The 19,570-nt window shown below is 30.7% G+C and overlaps 3 protein-coding genes across 3 annotated transcripts in view; all 3 read right to left on the reverse strand.

Annotated features, from left to right (window-relative positions):
- Window positions 1-2,647, reverse strand: part of LOC119608580 (myosin heavy chain 95F) — an 82,692-nt gene extending 80,045 nt beyond the window's left edge. Inside the window, exon 1 of the mRNA XM_037963048.1 lies at window positions 1,952-2,647. The gene's annotated coding sequence lies outside the window, so the exon portion shown is untranslated. The remainder of the gene's footprint in view (window positions 1-1,951) is intronic.
- Window positions 2,648-4,513: 1,866 nt separating this feature from the next.
- LOC119608587 (transmembrane protein 181) lies at window positions 4,514-8,872 on the reverse strand. Its single transcript, XM_037963060.1, has 8 exons — window positions 7,905-8,872; window positions 6,260-6,516; window positions 6,117-6,197; window positions 5,951-6,050; window positions 5,444-5,721; window positions 5,277-5,379; window positions 4,989-5,213; window positions 4,514-4,921 (listed from the first exon to the last, which is right to left on the reverse strand). Exons 1-8 carry the CDS (start codon window positions 8,347-8,349, stop codon window positions 4,785-4,787), a joined length of 1,626 nt encoding a protein of 541 aa, XP_037818988.1. The 5' UTR covers window positions 8,350-8,872; the 3' UTR covers window positions 4,514-4,784.
- Window positions 8,873-9,318: 446 nt separating this feature from the next.
- On the reverse strand, window positions 9,319-14,921 carry LOC119608584 (pre-mRNA-processing factor 17). The gene is made up of 3 exons (XM_037963057.1): window positions 14,096-14,921; window positions 13,558-14,036; window positions 9,319-9,988 (listed from the first exon to the last, which is right to left on the reverse strand). Exons 1-3 carry the CDS (start codon window positions 14,817-14,819, stop codon window positions 9,455-9,457), a joined length of 1,737 nt encoding a protein of 578 aa, XP_037818985.1. The 5' UTR covers window positions 14,820-14,921; the 3' UTR covers window positions 9,319-9,454.
- Between the last annotated feature and the right edge of the window lie 4,649 nt (window positions 14,922-19,570).

Here is a 19,570-nt window from a genome sequence, read left to right on the forward strand (position 1 = left end):
AATCAATTGACTGTAACATCTACTAAATGTGTTTCAATAAGTATAAGGCTGATCCCAAAAGGGCTAAAAGCATTTCTGATCCCAGAATTGTGAATCCATTGACAATGTCAACGAGCGATCAAGATTCTGATGAATATTATCCAAGGACCCAATGGGTCATAGGGTATATCCGGGGGAGAGATAACTCATGGACTAAGGAACAATATTGATAATCATCACATTAGTGGCGCTCAGCATGCTTACCTCAAGGGTAAATCTGTCGAGAGAGCACTGCATGAGGTGGTAAGTTGTGTTGAGCACGGCTTGAGGAATAGGCATTATACTCTGGCCGCGTTTTCGGATATTAAAGATTCGCTAATAGATCTCGGAGTTCCTGGTGAGGTGGATAGTCTGCATGCTTATCAGTATAATTATTAAATCGACCCTAGGGGATCATTGCATTAGGAGAAGAGTTACCAGGGGACCACAACAGGGAGCTGTTTCATCACCTCTTCTGTGGCATCATTCAGACTACATCTATCTCGTTATGGGCGAATGTTAAGTGACTGAGTGTTAAGCCTTGTAAAACTGAACTGGCACTATTTACCAGAAGGTATAAGGGAGACAATTTTAGATTGCCAAGGTTAGATGGCGTCGAAGTCAATTCTATGGCTGGGCTTTATAGGGGCACATGGATTTTCTATCTCATTTATTTATTCCTTAGGGTGATATTATAGGTTGTATCCCCTTAGGAATATACCCGTTTTTCCATTCATATATTCTCTTTACCTATCTCCTTACTTTCTTGTCTTGTTGTAGTGTTCTTTGTTTCTGTTTTTGAATCTTTACTTCTTGAAGGGAATCACAATGGACCTTATGATCTCCGAGTGGATATACACCGTTGTTTTTATGGTGTATAACCCTTCTTAACCTAAACCTAACCATAGAATAACTATAAACTATTATTATTTAGACCAGACTGTAGACTAGACTGAAGACTATACTATGGACTATACTAGACTAAAGACTAGACTATATTTTAGTATTTAGTTCAATCTACAGTCTAATATATAGTCTAATATATAGTCTAATCTATAGTCTATTCTATATCCTAGTCTATAGTCAAGTCTATAGTCTAGTTTATAGTCAAGTCTATAGTCTAGTCCATGGTATATAAAATATTATTATTTTTTAAGTTATGGTCTATACTATAGACCAGTCTATAGTCTAGTCTAAATATAGTCTAGTCTTCAGTCTAGTCTAAAGTCTAGTCTAATGTCTAGTCTATAGTCTAGTCTATAGTCTAGTCTAGAGTCTAAAGTCTAGTCTAGTCTAAAGTCTAGTCTATAGTCTAGTCTAAAGTCCAGTCTATAGTCTAGTCTAAAGTCTAGTCTATAGTCTAGTCTAAAGTCTAGTCTATAGTCTAGTCTATAGTCTAAAGTCTAGTCCATAGTCTAGTCTATAGTCTACTCTACAGTCTAGTCCATTGTGTTGCGAAAAATTAACTAAGTACTTTAAAACTTAAAAAAGTACTATATTGGTACTACATGTACAACATATTTTAAAACTTCAATTTTCCACGTCTGGTACGAAGATTAAATAGGTATTTATTTCAATTAGAAATTGTTTAAAAAATGTCAAAAATTAATTCAATTTGCTTAAAAGTACTACAGGATCATGGAAGACAAAACTAAATAATTCCAATTAGAATATCTTAAACACCAAAATAATTTTACTCTTACATATTCTATAATTCTCGAACAAACTTATTAAACAACTTTTCAGAACAAATCCCTGAAATAACACACAAACTTAAACTCTATTAAAGGCAACTAAAAGGAAAAGACAATCATAAAAAGATCATTAAAATAATAAAAAAATACTTAAAGGGGAGGGGAATATAAAAATAGAACTATGGAACTAATACAACAACAATACAAAACAACAACAAAAGAAATGCAACTTGACTTACCTGTTGTTGCCAAGACGAGTATAAGAAGAAGACAAAAAAGAAGAGGAACACGTATAAAAATAGTTAAATGGTTGGACGATAATAAAAATAAAAAATGACTGGCTTATAATTCTGATGACGTTCACTAAATGTTGAATTAAGCTTCTATTATAAAAAGTAACACTGATGCTGCTGCTTTTTCTAAATGAAAAATCTTTTCACAAGCTTGTACTTTTATCAACACTTCACTTTTAATTTTCTCAACATTTATGATTTTTCTTTAGCTACTTTTTTTCAGCTTACACAATTTTCTTTTGTTTGTTAAATAATTTATTAAGTTATAGGTATGATTATTTTTGTTTGCACTAATACTTATAACAAAAACAAATTCATTGCAAATTTATGATTTATTTTTTGCCATTACAAAACCAGCGCTGCTGCTGCCGCTTCCACTGCAGTTAATTAATCTATGAGTGATAATTTTGTTTATGTGTGTCTTCTTAATAATTAATTCTTAATTTTTAAGTCAATGACTTGGTAAGAAATGAATTTTTATGGGCTATTTTACCACCACTGAAAAAAGTTGGCTAATTTTCTTGAAACCACTTTTTTTTATTTTGTAACACGTTATCTTTATCTGTTTAGTTTTTAAGCGCTAGTTAATGTTTTCCCGCTGCTAGTTCTTCTGCAACTGATTCGTTTGCTTTTGTATTTTAATTTGATTTGTTGTAAAAAAAATACACGTAAAAATTAAAAAGGAAAAAAATAAAACAAAACAAGTTTTTTTTGTTCAAATTGTTTACAGTTTGAAAAGCATTGTTGGTAAATGTCAAAGTGAAATGAGAAAAAAGAGAGAGCAAGCGCAACGCTGTCAGCGTTGTCAATAGTTCTGTTTTAAAAAGCATCAAAACAAAGAAAAAACGCGTATTTTTCATAAAAACGTGCTGACAAAAAATTTTTGAATTTTTAAATAAAATGCTTGTGTTAAGGACTTTTTTCTATGAAAAAATTAAAGAAAAGTAAGGGTGTATATTGTCTTTAATTCTCTATATTTTAATTATTAATATTCTTGTATCCACTCGAATCCATTTTTTCCATTTTTTAGAAGTGTAATTTGACATCAGGTTACTGAAATTTTACTGATCTAACAACACATTTTTAATTCAAATATTCGAACTTTTTTAACTCTTTACGACATTTGCTCCTCTTTTGCTTTTCCACTTTTCTGGTCCTTTTTCGACTTTTAATTGCAAAATCGATTCTTCGATTCTTTTTTTTTACCAGATAGTTGTCTTATTGGACAAAAAAGTCGACATAGACTTTTCGATTTTTTCCGGCAAAAATTTTAAATTTTATTACCTTGTAAGAAAAAAAATTTAAGAATTGATTTTGCAAATACAAAAAGTCGACTTTTTGTTTCAACTATAGAACACTAATTCTTGCTTAACAAACAGCGTGGCAACACTCTATACTACTTTTATCTCCATAACAATTGGCTTTCATATATATCAATCACAAAATTCATAAGATGGTTCTTGTCATTACTAAACAAGCAAATGTAAACACTAGTGTTGCCAGAAAAATTGTAACTCATGTCACCAACCTTAAGCTCCAAGTCCCTAAAAATAGCGAAATTTGAAAAAATCCCTAACAAAATTTAAACAATTATGAAAGTATAGTCGGACGTGGCCGACCATATGATACCCTACACCAGTTATGAATATTAAATGTGATTTATTTTTCATAATAAATCATTTATCTTCAATATTCCCTTGTTCCGATACATTTAAGCAATTTATGGATGAAAAACGAATATTCTGAAAGAGGATTTATATGGGGGCTAGGGGCAAATATGGACCAAGCCCGATAAAATTTTGTGAATATATTTATATTTACATAATATTTTATTGTGCTGAATTTCATCGCGATATTTGTGTTTATAAGTTAATTTGGGACATTCAAGTAATTTTCTGAAGGGGACTTTGTATGGGAGCTAGGGTCAGATGGGGCCCGATCTTTATGAAATTTGGCAGGGTCATCAAGACTTCTATAAAACTTAGTTGTGCCGTATTTTATCGATATATCTGTATATTTAACATAATTATGAGCTCAGAAGCCCTTTTCGGGGGGACCTGTTCTATGGGGGCTAGGTGAAATAATGGTCCGATTTAAATCATTTTCAATAGACTTCGTTCCTTGGGTCAAATAAAACGTGCGTGCCAAATTTCATCCAATTATCTTGAAAATTGCGACCTGTACCTTGCGCACAAGGTTTACATGGACAGCCAGCCAGACGGACGGACGGACGGACATAGCTTAATCGACTCAGAAAACGATTCTAAGCCGATTGGTATACTTTAAGGTGGGTCTAGGGCGAATATTTTTGTATGTTACAAACATCAGCACAAAACCAATATACCCTCCCCACTAAAGTGGTGTAGGGTATAAAAATTGAAACCCAAAGATCAAAATATACAAACTAATCTAATCCGAATATCGCGAAAATACCCCATTTTTTGACTTTGTAAGAGTAAAGAGACATCTGGCCAGTAAAATTAAAAATTATTTTTCAACTTATTATTTAATACCATGGCATATGTATGTACTATTTATTATTTTAAACATTAATTAATATAATTTATAATATTACACTTAAATAATTATAGGAATATGTAATAAAAACTAATGTTAATTTATTAGGAATAGATTTTAAAAGAACTGTACAATGTCGATGATAGAAGGATAATACATACAATAACTAAAACAAACTTCAAATGCAAATAAAAAAGTTAAATAAAAAATGAATTAAAAAATAATAATTGCAATTTTTAATTTAATATATAGTAAGTACTAACTAATCGCTATCGTAGTCGTTTTTACCAGCTACAGTTAAAGGACGTCGAGATTCATCTTCCGAACCATAAACCACCTCTTCATCTGAGTCATTGATCATGGAAAAGGCAGGATTATCTTTAGTAACAGATATTTCAGCTGGAATTAAAAAATGTATATATATTTGTATTTATTTTATTATATTTTTCAATTAGATAAGTAATACCTTGAGAAAATCGACCATTAGGAGCATAAACATAAGCCATTGTAAATAGATAGAAATTTAATAGACCATAAAAACACATAAACTGTGCTGAACTCCTGTAGGTGGTATTCAAAGAGGCCACAAAATTATCCTCCAATATGCCGAAACCAAAACGGCAAGTGGTCACCGTTATGGTAATCGTTATAACGAATAACATTAATAAAGTTAAAAATTTCAAACGCATATCTGAAAATAAGTTTAAAAACTAAGTAATTTTATGATTATCTCTTTGGATAGATATTTACTCACCAAAAAATGGCATTGATCTTAGTTCCGTATAAGCTCTTAGTATCAGCATGGCCAAATATAAAATGTACATTAATCCCGCAATATAGAAAAACATTTTAAAACCCTTATGAAATAAAAAATTAATATTAAATTTGGTTCCTAATTCTGTTCAGTTTATGTGCACTTACATTATAATTTTTGGTATCCACAAAATGACTATAAGTGGGATCTTTTAACTCATTACATTTCTCCCAAGTGGCCAATACGATGGCACACAGCCATATGGGTAAAACCACTATAATTTTGGGTAAATAAAATCGCACAAATCTTCGTTCATTTTGTCTTAGTCCATGATAGATGCAGAGCCAGAACATTAGCAGAGCACATAAAAAGGTAGCCTGCAATACTGCATCCAACATACCCGGCAGCCAGGAGTTCATAAGAAATATTAAGGGGAAGAAGGGATCTAAAAGAAAATTGTTAAATTTTAATTCCAAGATGCCCAATCATTTGTGAATGCTATAGCAATCGAAATATATATGATATAACTTCGAGTTCTTAAAATTACTTAAAATTTGATTCATATTTCAAATGCTACAATTTTCCGACCTCAACACATTACTGATCATTTTTATACAAAAATCCCTAATTGGTCCTTTGCATCTTATTAGATCCTAAGACTAATTTATACTTACTATCATACAGCAACAATAATGGCAACAAAACCGATATCCATTTCTGTTCTATAGACCAATCATAAATCGGATACTTGCGCAAGGTATGAGCATACCAACACTGAAAAACAAACCATATACAATATAACAAAAAATCTTATATAATTTACTATAAAAAAAAACTTACAATAACAATAAAAGTAAATAGCAGAAATATAAAGCGAAACCAGATTTCGATTTGAGTAAATTCCGGACTATAAGTTTTGAACTAAACGGGGGAGAAATGGTTGATTAATAAACTATAGATTTTAAATTTGAACAGAAACTTACATAAAATGTTATACCCGTTATATTATATTTCTGATGAAATGATTCCAAACCCAAAAAACGCACCGTTATAATATAATGAGCATATTCCAAGAAACCCAAATGCATAATAGTAAATTCCTCACAATCGTTGCGATTACAAGACAGATGACGCGTTCTATTGTGTAAATTTGCTGAAGATAAAATACTCAAGGGTTTATGTTGCTCGGTAATGCCATCAATGGCCACGCTGACATAGAAACGTTTGTCATATTTTTCATCTGCGAAAGAAAAAGTATTTTTAATAAACTTTTTAACAAAGTATAGAACTAGAACAGAACTGGAACAGGAACTTAACTAGAACAGAACTAGAACTGAACTAGAACAGAACTAGAACAGAACTAGAACAGAACTAGAACAGAACTAGAACAGAACTAGAACAGAACTAGAACAGAACTAGAACAGAACTAGAACAGAACTTGAACAGAACTAGAACAGAACTAGAACAGAACTAGAACAGAACTTGAACAGAACTAGAACAGAACTAGAACAGAACTAGAACAGAACTAGAACAGAACTAGAACATAACTAGAACAGAACTAGAACGGAACTAGAACTGAACTAGAACAGAACTAGAACAGAACTAGAACAGAACTAGAACAGAACTAGAACAGAACTAGAACATAACTAGAACAGAACTAGAACAGAACTAGAACAGAACTAGAACAGAACTAGAACAGAACTAGAACAGAACTAGAACAGAACTAGAACAGAACTAGAACAGAACTAGAACAGAACTAGAACAGAACTAGAACAGAACTGAACAGAACAAGAACAGAACTAGAACAGAACTAGAACAGAACTAGAACAGAACTAGAACAGAACTAGAACAGAACTAGAACAGAACTAGAACAGAACTAGAACTAGAACTAGAACAGAACTAGAACAGAACTAGAACAGAACTAGAACAGAACTAGAACAGAACTAGAACTGAACTAGAACAGAACTAGAACAGAACTAGAACAGAACTAGAACAGAACTAGAACTAGAGCAGAACTAGAACAGAACTAGAACAGAACTAGAACAGAACTAGAACAGAACTAGAGCAGAACTAGAGCAGAACTAGAACAGAACTGAACTAGAACTGAACTAGAACTGAACTAGAACTGAACTAGAACTGAACTAGAACTGAACTAGAACTGAACTAGAACTGAAATAGAACTGAACTAGAACTGAACTAGAACTGAACTAGAACTGAACTAGAACTGAAATAGAACAGAACTAGAACTGAACTAGAACTGAACTAGAGCTGAACTAGAACTGAACTAGAACTGAACTAGAACTGAACTAGAACTGAACTAGAACTGAACTAGAACTGAACTAGAACTGAACTAGAACTGAACTAGAACTGAACTAGAACTGAACTAGAACTGAACTAGAACTGAACTAGAACTGAACTAGAACTGAACTAGAACTGAACTAGAACTGAACTAGAACTGAACTAGAACTAAACTAGAACAGAACTAGAACTGAAGTAGAACTGAACTAAAACTGAACTAGAACTGAACTACAACTGAACTAGAACTGAACTAGGACAGAACTGGAGCTGAACTTAACTAGAATAATTTAAAACTTTTTAATTATTTAGATTTTAAAAACAATAACTCACCATCATTATTATTGGTTACCAATTTGGCTATCAACCACAATTGCTGCGAATAGGTGGTCATTAGAGGTGATTTCATGGCGAAGGGTCCCGTGGCCAGAACATTTGAGGAATTAGCCAGAGAAGTACGATTTAAGATAGTTTTTGCAGTTATTTCTGTGGTGCTGGTAATGGGTGGTCCGGTCAGGCCTATAATAATGCCCAAACCAAAACAGGTGAAAAATCCTAAGAACACCATAACAAATTCCCTTTTATGCATCGAATACAAACGCATGTGTACCGATCTTTCACAACGATCATGATGATATGCCGGTGCTATATATTTATTAAATTCACTAAATAGATCACTAAATTGAGACAGGGAGTTTTTCAAACGTAATAGCAGGCCGCCTGAAGGCAAATGATAGGCATAGCCCAAGCCGCTGGTATCAGAGGGTGGTTTGGTCATTGTGCTGCTGTACTACTACTAGTTGTTGTATTTGCGTTGTTATTTTTTGCTTTGTTTTTGGCCAAAAAAGATAATGAATATTAACAAAAAAATGAAAGGATTATCTAACCCTAAAATTTAAAACAGTTTCAAGGTTTTTTCTAAAAACTTGGACAAATGTCTTGTTTTTCAAATTCTTAAAACTTTTAAAATAACTTTGTTTATTTAGTTTAAGGTATATCGTCTGCGATTCCTTGTAATTTTCTACATTTTCAAGGTTCTATTTACATTTACTTGGAAGTTTAAAACTTTTATTTTGTAAAACTTTTTAACACAAACACACACTCAAACACTCTTTTAAATTTCTTAACATTTTTAAATTAAATTTAATATTTCGTTTATTTTTTTCTAAAAATCGTTGTTAATTTTATTTTTAGTTTCTTTGAAATAATATTTTAAGTGGATTTAAGCCAAAATTATGTTTTCGTTGCCAAAAAATTCTTAATATTGATTTTATTTTTTTCCGTTCTTGCTTGTAACTCTAGACTCGCATATGTTTTCTTTTGTGTATTTTTTCTTTGGCCTATTAATTGGGGTGGTTTGTTTTGACAAATGCTTGCATACTTTAAGGCGCATGTCCATTTCTTATCAATTGATAACATTCGCTGGCATGTGTTTTGGGAATTTTTGTTTTCTTTTACAAAAAATAAAAATGCGGCTTTTGTTATCTACACCGGTATTTTATTGTTGGTTTGCTATTTGAATCTGCTATTAGGGAGTAAAAGAGATTTGTTTTGTAAACAATAGTCGTTTTTTAGGGGTTCAAACTGTTGCTTATTTGTTTACAAAATACATATGTTTACTATTCCCTGTGGTCTGTCTAAATAACAAAATATAGTTTTATGTTAATACATAAATTATCACAAATATTATTATAATAATATCATGTGTTCTAGAACTAGTTGTAGAACTAATACAATTTTTCCAGGGTACATTTAATTATTTCTTTATTAGTTTTTTTTTTTTTTGCTTTTTCGTTTAAATGCTTAAAACTAAAAATCTATTACATACAAAAAAAAGTAATAATAATGATGAATTCCTCTATTTTCTAAACCTGCTACACAATTTAATCCCAAAACTTGATTAAACCATCCCAACCGGCTGTGGCCACTTTACTAGCCTCATGCGGATGCCAGAGTGTACTAATGCATACACCTTCATGAGCTTGCCATTTTTTGTACATTTTCGTTGTTTTCCAATCCCAGATATAACATTTGCCATCGCCATCTCCTGACACTAGATATGACATATCGGGTGAAAAGTCCAGTTGACAAGCATAACCCGACACCATATGGCCACTAAATGATTTCTTACGATTCATTTTAAATCTATTTAGAGCCGAGAATATGACTACTTTATTGTCTAGCGATTGACAGGCCAACCATTTGCCATTGGGTGCTAAAGTTACGGCGGGCATTGAGTGCATAGTAGGATCAGCAATGTATTTCATATCGACCGGTATATCCCATTCCCATATACGCATCGATTTATCATCAGAGGTAGTTACGAAACGACGATTTTCATCAACGAAAGTAATGGTATTGACAGCGCCTAAATGACGATCATATTCTTGCACAATATCGCCACTACGTGTGTCCCACTGGAATTATAAAATAAACAAAAATTTAGAATTGTAAATAAAGAGAAATTCTCTTGCTTCTCCGATCACAGATTTGTAACTGTGTTTTTAGAGAAACTCTTGTGTATAAGAGTTTTTTTTCATAGTATATGTTGCATATAAAAGTTTGTGTAGAGTGAAATGTTTATAAAATCTTGGGTATAACAGTTATTTTGTATAAAAATAGTGGACTTTTCTATAATCATGGTGTATAACAGTTTTTGCAGCAGAAAAAAATGTCGTACAGCACTTTTCTATTGAAATTTTAGGTATTTTGTTGTATATAACCGGTTTTCTTAAAAAACTAACATATAATATAACACTACTTTTGAAATAAAATATATCATATACCAGTTCTTTTAATACGAAATCTTGCGTATTACAGTTTTTTTTATACATTTTGTTTACAACAGCTTCTTCTTCAGAAAAATTTTCTATAGAAAATCGGAGTTTCTTTTATAGAAATATGTTATTTTATTTATTTCTATAAGAAATACTTGAATATAACAGTTTTTTTCTACAGAAAATACAGCGTAGAACTTTTTTCTATAAAAAATTCATATGTATAACTGTATTTCTATGGAAAGTATGTATTGCGTATAACAGTTTCTCTAAAAAAAAGTAAACAGTTTTTTAAAAGAAATATTATGTATTTTCTTTAGTAATCTTTGGTATTATCTTGAGTATAACTTGAGTATAACAGTTTTTTATTCACCAACTTCGTTTATTTTACATTTTTTAGAAAATCTGTAATTTTTTATTCAAAAATTTTATAAATAATAATTTTATATAGTAAAGCTTAAGTTTATAACAGTTTTGTCTTTAGAAAATATTTTAGATGAACAGTTTTTTCAATAAAAATGCTTGTTTATAACGATTTCTTTAACAGAAAATGCAGTGTATAACCCTTTTAACTACACAAGCTCTTTATTATAAAACATATAACAGTTTTTTTCTATAGAAGATATTGTAATAATAGTTTCTATAGAAATTACAGTATATAACTCTTTATTAACACAAAGTCTTGTTATAACCGTTTTTATAGAAAACCTCGTGTATATAAGTTTTATTCGATAAAAATCCGCTTTTTCTATAAAAAAAAAAAATCTTGTACATATGAATATTCGAATAGAAAACCTTGAGTATAACAATCTATAGAAATTATTAGTATAACAATCTATAGAAATTACAGTGTATAACTCTTTATTAATACAAATTCTTGTTATAACTGTTTTTATAGAGTTTTATTCGACAAAAATCTACTTTTTCTACAAAAAAAATCTTGTACATATGAGTATTTGAATATAAAACCCTGAGTATAACAGTTTTTTCTATGAATATTCTTGTATATTCAAAAATTCTTGTATAAAATTTTACGTATAACAGTTTTTTCTATAGAAGATATGTATAATAATTTATTTCTATAGAAATTACAGTGTATAACTCATTATTAACACAAAATCTGGTTAAAACGGTTTTTATAGAAAATCTTGTGTATAACAGTTTTTTTTGTGATAAAAATCTATTGTATAACAGTTTTTTAAAAAAATCTTGCATATATGAGTATTTGAATATAAAACCCTGAGTATAACAGTTTTTTTTCTATAAAAAATATTGTTTATACAAAAATTCTAGTATAAAAATTTACGTATAACAGTTTTTTCTATAGAAGATATTGTGTGTTACAGTTTATTTCAATAGAATATTACAGTGTATAACTCTTTACTTATACAAAATCATGTTATAATCGTTTTTTATAGAAAACCTTGTGTATTAAAGTTTTATTCGAGGATAATCTATTGTATTACAGTTTTTTCTATAAAAAATCTTATAAATATACATAAGAATTTGAATTAAAGGCTTGTGTTTCTCTAAAAATTCCTGTATATACAATTTTTTAATAGAACATACATCGTATAACACTTCTTTTCCCAAGAAAATTTTAATTAAAGTATGTATGTAGTTTTTCTATAGTAAATCTTGTTTATAACAGCACTATTTAAAGAAACATTTACATATAACAGTTTTCTACAGAAAATCTTGCGTTTGACAGTTTCCTCTATAATAAATCTTGTGTATACAATTTTTTCGATAAAAAATTTTTTGTATAAAAGTTTTACTACAAAAACCTTGATATTAAATTTTGATGTATTGCTATATTTCCCATTTCCTGTTCGCCTTTAACATTAGCTAAGACAATCGCATTCCCTTTAGTTCTTAGAAAATCAAACAAATCATCTAGTTTTTCAACTATTTAGTATGTTCTACAACCTTTTAGCCAATTCATTTATCTTTTTATATTTACTTGTTGCATGTATATTTTATCTACAACAGACTTAAAGAAACAAACAAACCATTACATTAGTATTAGTGTTTATTTAGTTTTCTTGGCCGGTGCGTGTGTTTCCTTCGGTTAATTTGTGAAAATTAAAAAAAATTAATTAAACAAAAAATATTAAAGAAAAAAGTCTTAATTTTAAAAATAATTTAATGTTTAGTATTTGGGCAATAAAATATACATGGATTTTGCCAAGAAAAGTGAAAAAAGTAGGTTTGAAAAATTTTACCAAAAATGCAACATCATCCTACAATTTCTGCAAAGTTTGACAAGTTTGTTGTTGTAATTGAGACTTTTCTAAAGTTTGTTGTTGTTTATGAGACCCCTTTAAGTTTGAGGTTAGATTTGTTGTTTGTTTCGATTTGAGAAATTTGTGCAGTGAGTTTTAAATTAATTATTGTTGATAACAAATTAATTAAATTTTTTAAAAATTTGTAATTTTATGCAAAATTAAAATAAAAAATGTATATTTTAAAATATACAAAATATGGCCTGTTTTGAAATAGAATAATATGTGAAAGTGTTAAAAGCAAAAATAATTAAGTGAATTCTTATATAGAGATGATGACTTAAAGCTCCAATGAATATTTTTTACAACAGCAAATAGTAAGGTAAGTTGAAAATAGTATTTGCATATTTTGTTAACAAGAAAATGGTAGTAAACATGAATTGCAACTTTACTTGTTCGTACATTCCATTAAGTCTATTACAGGGGAGTCTAGTGATCTCTCCATATCTACATATTTCCTAATGATCCTTCAAGAAAATTGCATTCATTTGTGCGCAAATAAAAATGAATGCAATTTACTTTCAATTACACTTTTTGTTTAAAATTAGGAAACTTGATTAATAGGTAGAAACTGATGCTGCCAAACACTCCTACTAATAATAGTTAATATTCTGATCCATTGTTTATATTCTTTTTTACATCCTTCACATTCATATTTTATCATAACTTTCAATTGAACTAGAACTGAATTAATCTAAACTAAAATTGAACTGAACTAAAATTAAGATAAACTAGAATAGAACTAATCTAGAACTGAATACTTATAGATAACTAAATCAATTTAGGTATGATTTTCTGAAACAAAATTGTTCCTTTAAAACAACATTTTCTGAACTTTGAGCCTATGTTCACCATAATAGAAATCTATGACATTCAGCAAAAAATAAATTTTAAAATAAAATAAAACATTTCTCTCATACTCACACAAATAATTTTCTTATCCGATGTGCCGGCCACAAACAAATGCTGCTTATTATTGTCCGGATGAAATTTAACACAGAATGGCATTTTACGAGCGGTAAATCTAGAAACAACTTCACCAGTTTCCGCATCCCATAACTTAATGTAACGATCATAGGAAGCCGATAGGAATTTAGTACCCTTATTATTCCAAGCCACATCTTTGATGGCTTGTCTGTGGCCATTAAAAGTTCGTATACAACGACGTTCACCATAAACTTCCCACAGTTTAACGCGACAATCCATAGAGCCCGACAAAAGTAAATGGGCAGTTTGTGGAAACCAGCGTATAGCAGAAATACCCTTGGTATGACCAGTCCAGGTGTGTATATGAGCCTTGGGTAGGAAACATTTGGGAGGTGGGGCATTTGTACGCAGATTAACACCCAAATCGTGGGGAGCATGTAGATAGGAACGTCCTTGGTAATCGTAGGCGTCTTTGACTTTAAACAAATAATAAATTAATAACTTTATACTTATTTTTTAATACAAAATAACTTACTGTGCAATATGGATTTCTCTTCCAAAGGCTTGTCTTCTGGTATGCGTCCCCTTCTATGCCTTTTAGCTAATATTTCATCCAGTTCAGCCTTTTCTTGCTCATTAGGCTTGGCCACTGTTTGTTCATTTTCATAACGACCCCATGGTCCCAAAAAACCTTCTATGTCGTCTGGTTTATCATTTTTCTCTTGTTTTCGTTTCTTTTTCGGCTTTGGCCCCTCGAACACCGTTTTGCCTTCATCATCATACGCCGATTGCAAATCTCCCACAAATGATGAACCATCGGCCGCTTCATCTACTGATGGGTCCAAAGCATAGCCATAGGTATGAAAAGTTCTGCGTTGATTTTCGAATTCAAATGCATTAATATGAGCCTTTTCTACATAACCCGCCAGTGTATTACGCGGTGCCCTCATTTGTTCAGTTAAATCAGGATTTTCTGGGCCCTTTACAGGAGCATATAGCTCTTCATACTTGGGATTGTATTCAATTTCTTTGACCGTGGGATCTATGGTACGTTGTACAGCAACTGCACCCAATGGTACTACCTCAGGAGCAGCACAGACAGCTAAAGTTTTTACTACTGACATTTTAGGATCTATGGGTTTCAAGTAATCTGGAATTTCTTCTGGTTTATTCTCCACTTCATTGTCTTTTTGTTGTTTCTCCTCGTTATCAGAATTTTCTCCTTCTGAAGAACTGCCGTAATTTTGTAAACTTAACATTTTTTAGAATAATTTTCTTGTTTGAATGGAAGAAATTTCATTAATTTTTACGTTTTTAATAAAATGCGTACAAAACAACAGAGAAACGTTTTGTGAAATAAAAAAAAATGTTGACATTTCTCTTTGTTTTCGTTTGACAGCTGCATATAGTTAATGAAGGTAATGCAGTTGTCACTGTATTATCAACTCTATGAATACAACACTAATTTTTTTCAAGTGTTTTCCAACACTACAACAGTTAATTTGAAAATATGAATGAGAAGAATTTAATTCAATTTTCAATAAAATACGAAGATATATAGAAATGAAATAAAACTGACCAAGAATAAATGCAGTACTTGAACTAGAATTAAAACCGAATTGAATAAGAACTAACTAGAAATGAAATAGGAATAGAACAGAACACGAACAGAAGTGGAACAGAACTAGAAACAGAACTAGAACAGACTAGAACAGAACTAGAACAGAACTAGAACAGAACTAGAACAGACTAGAACAGAACTAGAACAGAACTAGAACAGAACTAGAACAGAACTAGAACAGAACTAGAACAGAACTAGAAAGACAGAACTAGAACTAGAACTAGACACTAGAACTGAACTAGAACTGAACTAGAACTGAACTAGAACTGAACTAGAACTGAACTAGAACTGAACTAGAACTGAACTAGAACTGAACTAGAACTGAACTAGAAACTGAACTAGAACTGAACTAGAACTGAACTAGAACTGAACTAGAACTGAACTAGAACTGAACTAGAACTGAACTAGAACTGAACTAGAACTGAACTAGAACTGAACTAGAACTGAACTAGAACTGAACTAGAACTGAACTAGAACTGAACTAGAACTGAACTAGAACTGAACTAGAACTGAACTAGAACTGAACTAGAACTGAACTAGAACTGAACTAGAACTGAACTAGAACTGAACTAGAACTGAACTAGAACTGAACTAGAACTGAACTAGAACTGAACTAGAACTGAACTAGAACTGAACTAGAACTGAACTAGAACTGAACTAGAACTGAACTAGAACTGAACTAGAACTGAACTAGAAACTGAACTAGAACTGAACTAGAACTGAACTAGAACTGAACTAGAACAGAACTAGAACTGAACTAGAACTGAACTAGAACTGAACTAGAACTGAACTAGAACTGAACTAGAACTGAACTAGAACTGAACTAGAACTGAACTAGAACTGAACTAGAACTGAACTAGAACTGAACTAGAACTAGAACTAGAACTGAACTAGAAATGAACTAGAAATGAACTAGAACTGAACTAGAACTGAACTAGAACTGAACTAGAACTGAACTGAACTAGAACTGAACTAGAACTGAACTAGAACTGAACTAGAACTGAACTAGAACTGAACTAGAACTGAACTAGAACTGAACTAGAACTGAACTAGAACTGAACTAGAACTGAACTAGAACTGAACTAGAAAGAACTGAACTAGAACTGAACTAGAACTGAACTAGAACTGAACTAGAACTGAACTAGAACTGAACTAGAACTGAACTAGAACTGAACTAGAACTGACTAGAACTGAACTAGAACTGAACTAGAACTGAAATAGACTGAACTAGAACTGAACTAGAACTGAACTAGAACTGAACTAGAACTGAACTAGAACTGAACTAGAAATGAACTAGAAATGAACTAGAACTGAACTAGAACTGAACTAGAACTGAACTAGAACTGAACTAGAACTGAACTAGAACTGAACTAGAACTGAACTAGAACTGAACTAGAACTGAACTAGAACTGAACTAGAACTGAACTAGAACTGAACTAGAACTGAACTAGAACTGAACTAGAACTGAACTAGAACTGAACTAGAACTGAACTAGAACTGAACTAGAACTGAACTAGAACTGAACTAGAACTGAACTAGAACTGAACTAGAACTGAACTAGAACTGAACTAGAACTGAACTAGAACTGAACTAGAACTGAACTAGAACTGAACTAGAACTGAACTAGAACTGAACTAGAACTGAACTAGAACTGAACTAGAACTGAACTAGAACTGAACTAGAACTGAACTAGAACTGAACTAGAACTGAACTAGAACTGAACTAGAACTGAACTAGAACTGAACTAGAACTGAACTAGAACTGAACTAGAACTGAACTAGAACTGAACTAGAACTGAACTAGAACTGAACTAGAACTGAACTAGAACTGAACTAGAACTGAACTAGAACTGAACTAGAACTGAACTAGAACTGAACTAGAACTGAACTAGAACTGAACTAGAACTGAACTAGAACTGAACTAGAACTGAACTAGAACTGAACTAGAACTGAACTAGAACTGAACTAGAACTGAACTAGAACTGAACTAGAACTGAACTAGAATGAACTAGAACTGAACTAGAACTGAACTAGAACTGAACTAGAACTGAACTAGAACTGAACTAGAACTGAACTAGAACTGAACTAGAACTGACTAGAACTGAACTAGAACTGAACTAGAACTGAACTAGAACTGAACTAGAACTGAACTAGAACTGAACTAGAACTGAACTAGAACTGAACTAGAACTGAACTAGAACTGAACTAGAACTGAACTAGAACTGAACTAGAACTGAACTAGAACTGAACTAGAAATGAACTAGAACTGAACTAGAACTGAACTAGAACTGAACTAGAACTGAACTAGAACTGAACTAGACTGAACTAGAACTGAACTAGAACTGAACTAGAACTGAACTAGAACTGAACTAGAACTGAACTAGAACTGAACTAGAACTGAACTAGAACTGAACTAGAACTGAACTAGAACTGAACTAGAACTGAACTAGAACTGAACTAGAACTGAACTAGAACTGAACTAGAACTGAACTAGAACTGAACTGAACTAGAACTGAATAGAACTGAACTAGAACTGAACTAGAACTGAACTAGAACTGAACTAGAACTGAACTAGAACTGAACTAGAACTGAACTAGAACTGAACTAGAACTGAACTAGAACTGAACTAGAACTGAACTAGAACTGAACTAGAACTGAACTAGAACTGAACTAGAACTGAACTAGAACTGAACTAGAACTGAACTAGAACTGAACTAGAACTGAACTAGAACTGAACTAGAACTGAACTAGAACTGAACTAGAACTGAACTAGAACTGAACTAGAACTGAACTAGAACTGAACTAGAACTGAACTAGAACTGAACTAGAACTGAACTAGAACTGAACTAGAACTGAACTAGAACTGAACTAGAACTGAACTAGAACTGAACTAGAACTGAACTAGAACTGAACTAGAACTGAACTAGAACTGAACTAGAACTGAACTAGAACTGAACTAGAACTGAACTAGAACTGAACTAGAACTGAACTAGAACTGAACTAGAACTGAACTAGAACTGAACTAGAACTGAACTAGAACTGAACTAGAACTGAACTAGAACTGAACTAGAACTGAACTAGAACTGAACTAGAACTGAACTAGAACTGAACTAGAACTGAACTAGAACTGAACTAGAACTGAACTAGAACTGAACTAGAACTGAACTGAACTAGAACTGAACTAGAACTGAACTAGAACTGAACTAGAACTGAACTAGAACTGAACTAGAACTAAACTACAACTGAACTACAACTGAACTAGAAGTGAACTAGAGCTGAACTAGAACAGAACTTAATAAAAACTTGTATGATCTAAAAGAGAACAGTTCCAACTTTTTTCTCAATTTAAATTTTTAAACAAATAAAAACTCATTTTGTTTTAAATTTTCAATAAAGATTTTTATAATTTCTTTTGTAATTTTTTTTATATTTTATTTTTTTTTTTGTGTTTTTTGTAATTGTAAATTTTATAATTATAATAATTTTTGTAAATTTTTATATAATATGAATGACAAAAAAATTTCTTACAATTTTGATTAAAATACATAGAATTATGTATAGAATAATATACTTTGGTTTTATTTATTATTTTGTTGTGGTATTTTAATAATTATTTGTTTTTTTATTTATTTTATAATATATAACACCTTAAACATTTAAATATTAATTTTTATATAATAACTATTACATTAATAATAATAAAAAAACATAAAAAATAACTTAATTGTAAGAGATAATAAAAAAATTATATAAAAAATATATGTGTGGAGAGTAAAAAAAAAATAAAATATATAAAAAATAATACATTTCATATGTACAAAAAAATTTAACGAAAAAGTAAATATTAACAATTATGGTTTTTGTTTTTTGGTTTTTATGTAATAAGGCCCTAGAAAAAACACAAATTTTTCCTTTTTATTTTAAAGTATTTTTTGTTTTGTTTTTTTTTTTTTTTTTAATATATAAAGGAAATGGTAATTGTGTAAAAAAAGCTTAAAAATTAAGAAATTTTTAATAACATTTGTGATTAATTTTAAAGTTTAGGTTTGTTTAGTTTTTAAAGCGAAAATTATGCTAAATATATTATTCTGTGTTTGCTTGTGGTTTTACGTTAGGGAGTTTTGTTTTTAATTTTTAATAGCTAAATTGTTTTTTGTTAATTTAAAGTATAATTAGTTTGGTTTTTTGTGTAATTTAAGTGTAATTGTGTTTTATAGTACAAGAGTGTCTTTGGATTTTTCTAGCTTTAGTGTAGAGTTTTGTATAAACATTTTTGTTTAAAAAAATAATAATTAAATAATAGATTTTAATTTTAAAACTTAAAAAAGAGCTTAATTATAATTAAGAATAGGTTGGTTGTAAATTTAAACTTATGTTCCAGGAAAAATTA

The sequence above is a fragment of the Lucilia sericata genome, unplaced genomic scaffold (genome assembly GCF_015586225.1).
Source record: "Lucilia sericata isolate MDLA Ls3-8-SP2 unplaced genomic scaffold, ASM1558622v1 Contig000853F_arrow, whole genome shotgun sequence".
NCBI classification, from domain to species: Eukaryota; Metazoa; Arthropoda; class Insecta; order Diptera; family Calliphoridae; genus Lucilia; species Lucilia sericata.

What these genes read in the sequence shown, in the direction of transcription:
- LOC119608587 (XM_037963060.1), bottom strand. Translation starts at nt 8,349, where the DNA reads ATGACCAAACCACCCTCTGATACCAGCGGCTTGGGCTATGCCTATCAT. An exon ending in TAACGGGTATAACATTTTAT is followed by an intron (nt 6,198 to 6,259) that starts GTAAGTTTCTGT and finishes TCCCCCGTTTAG; the next exon opens with TTCAAAACTTATAGTCCGGA. An exon ending in ATTATTGTTGCTGTATGATA is followed by an intron (nt 5,722 to 5,950) that starts GTAAGTATAAAT and finishes ATTTTCTTTTAG; the next exon opens with ATCCCTTCTTCCCCTTAATA.
- LOC119608584 (XM_037963057.1), bottom strand. Translation starts at nt 14,819, where the DNA reads ATGTTAAGTTTACAAAATTACGGCAGTTCTTCAGAAGGAGAAAATTCT. An exon ending in AGAGAAATCCATATTGCACA is followed by an intron (nt 14,037 to 14,095) that starts GTAAGTTATTTT and finishes ATTTGTTTAAAG; the next exon opens with TCAAAGACGCCTACGATTAC. An exon ending in CGGATAAGAAAATTATTTGT is followed by an intron (nt 9,989 to 13,557) that starts GTGAGTATGAGA and finishes TTATAATTCCAG; the next exon opens with TGGGACACACGTAGTGGCGA.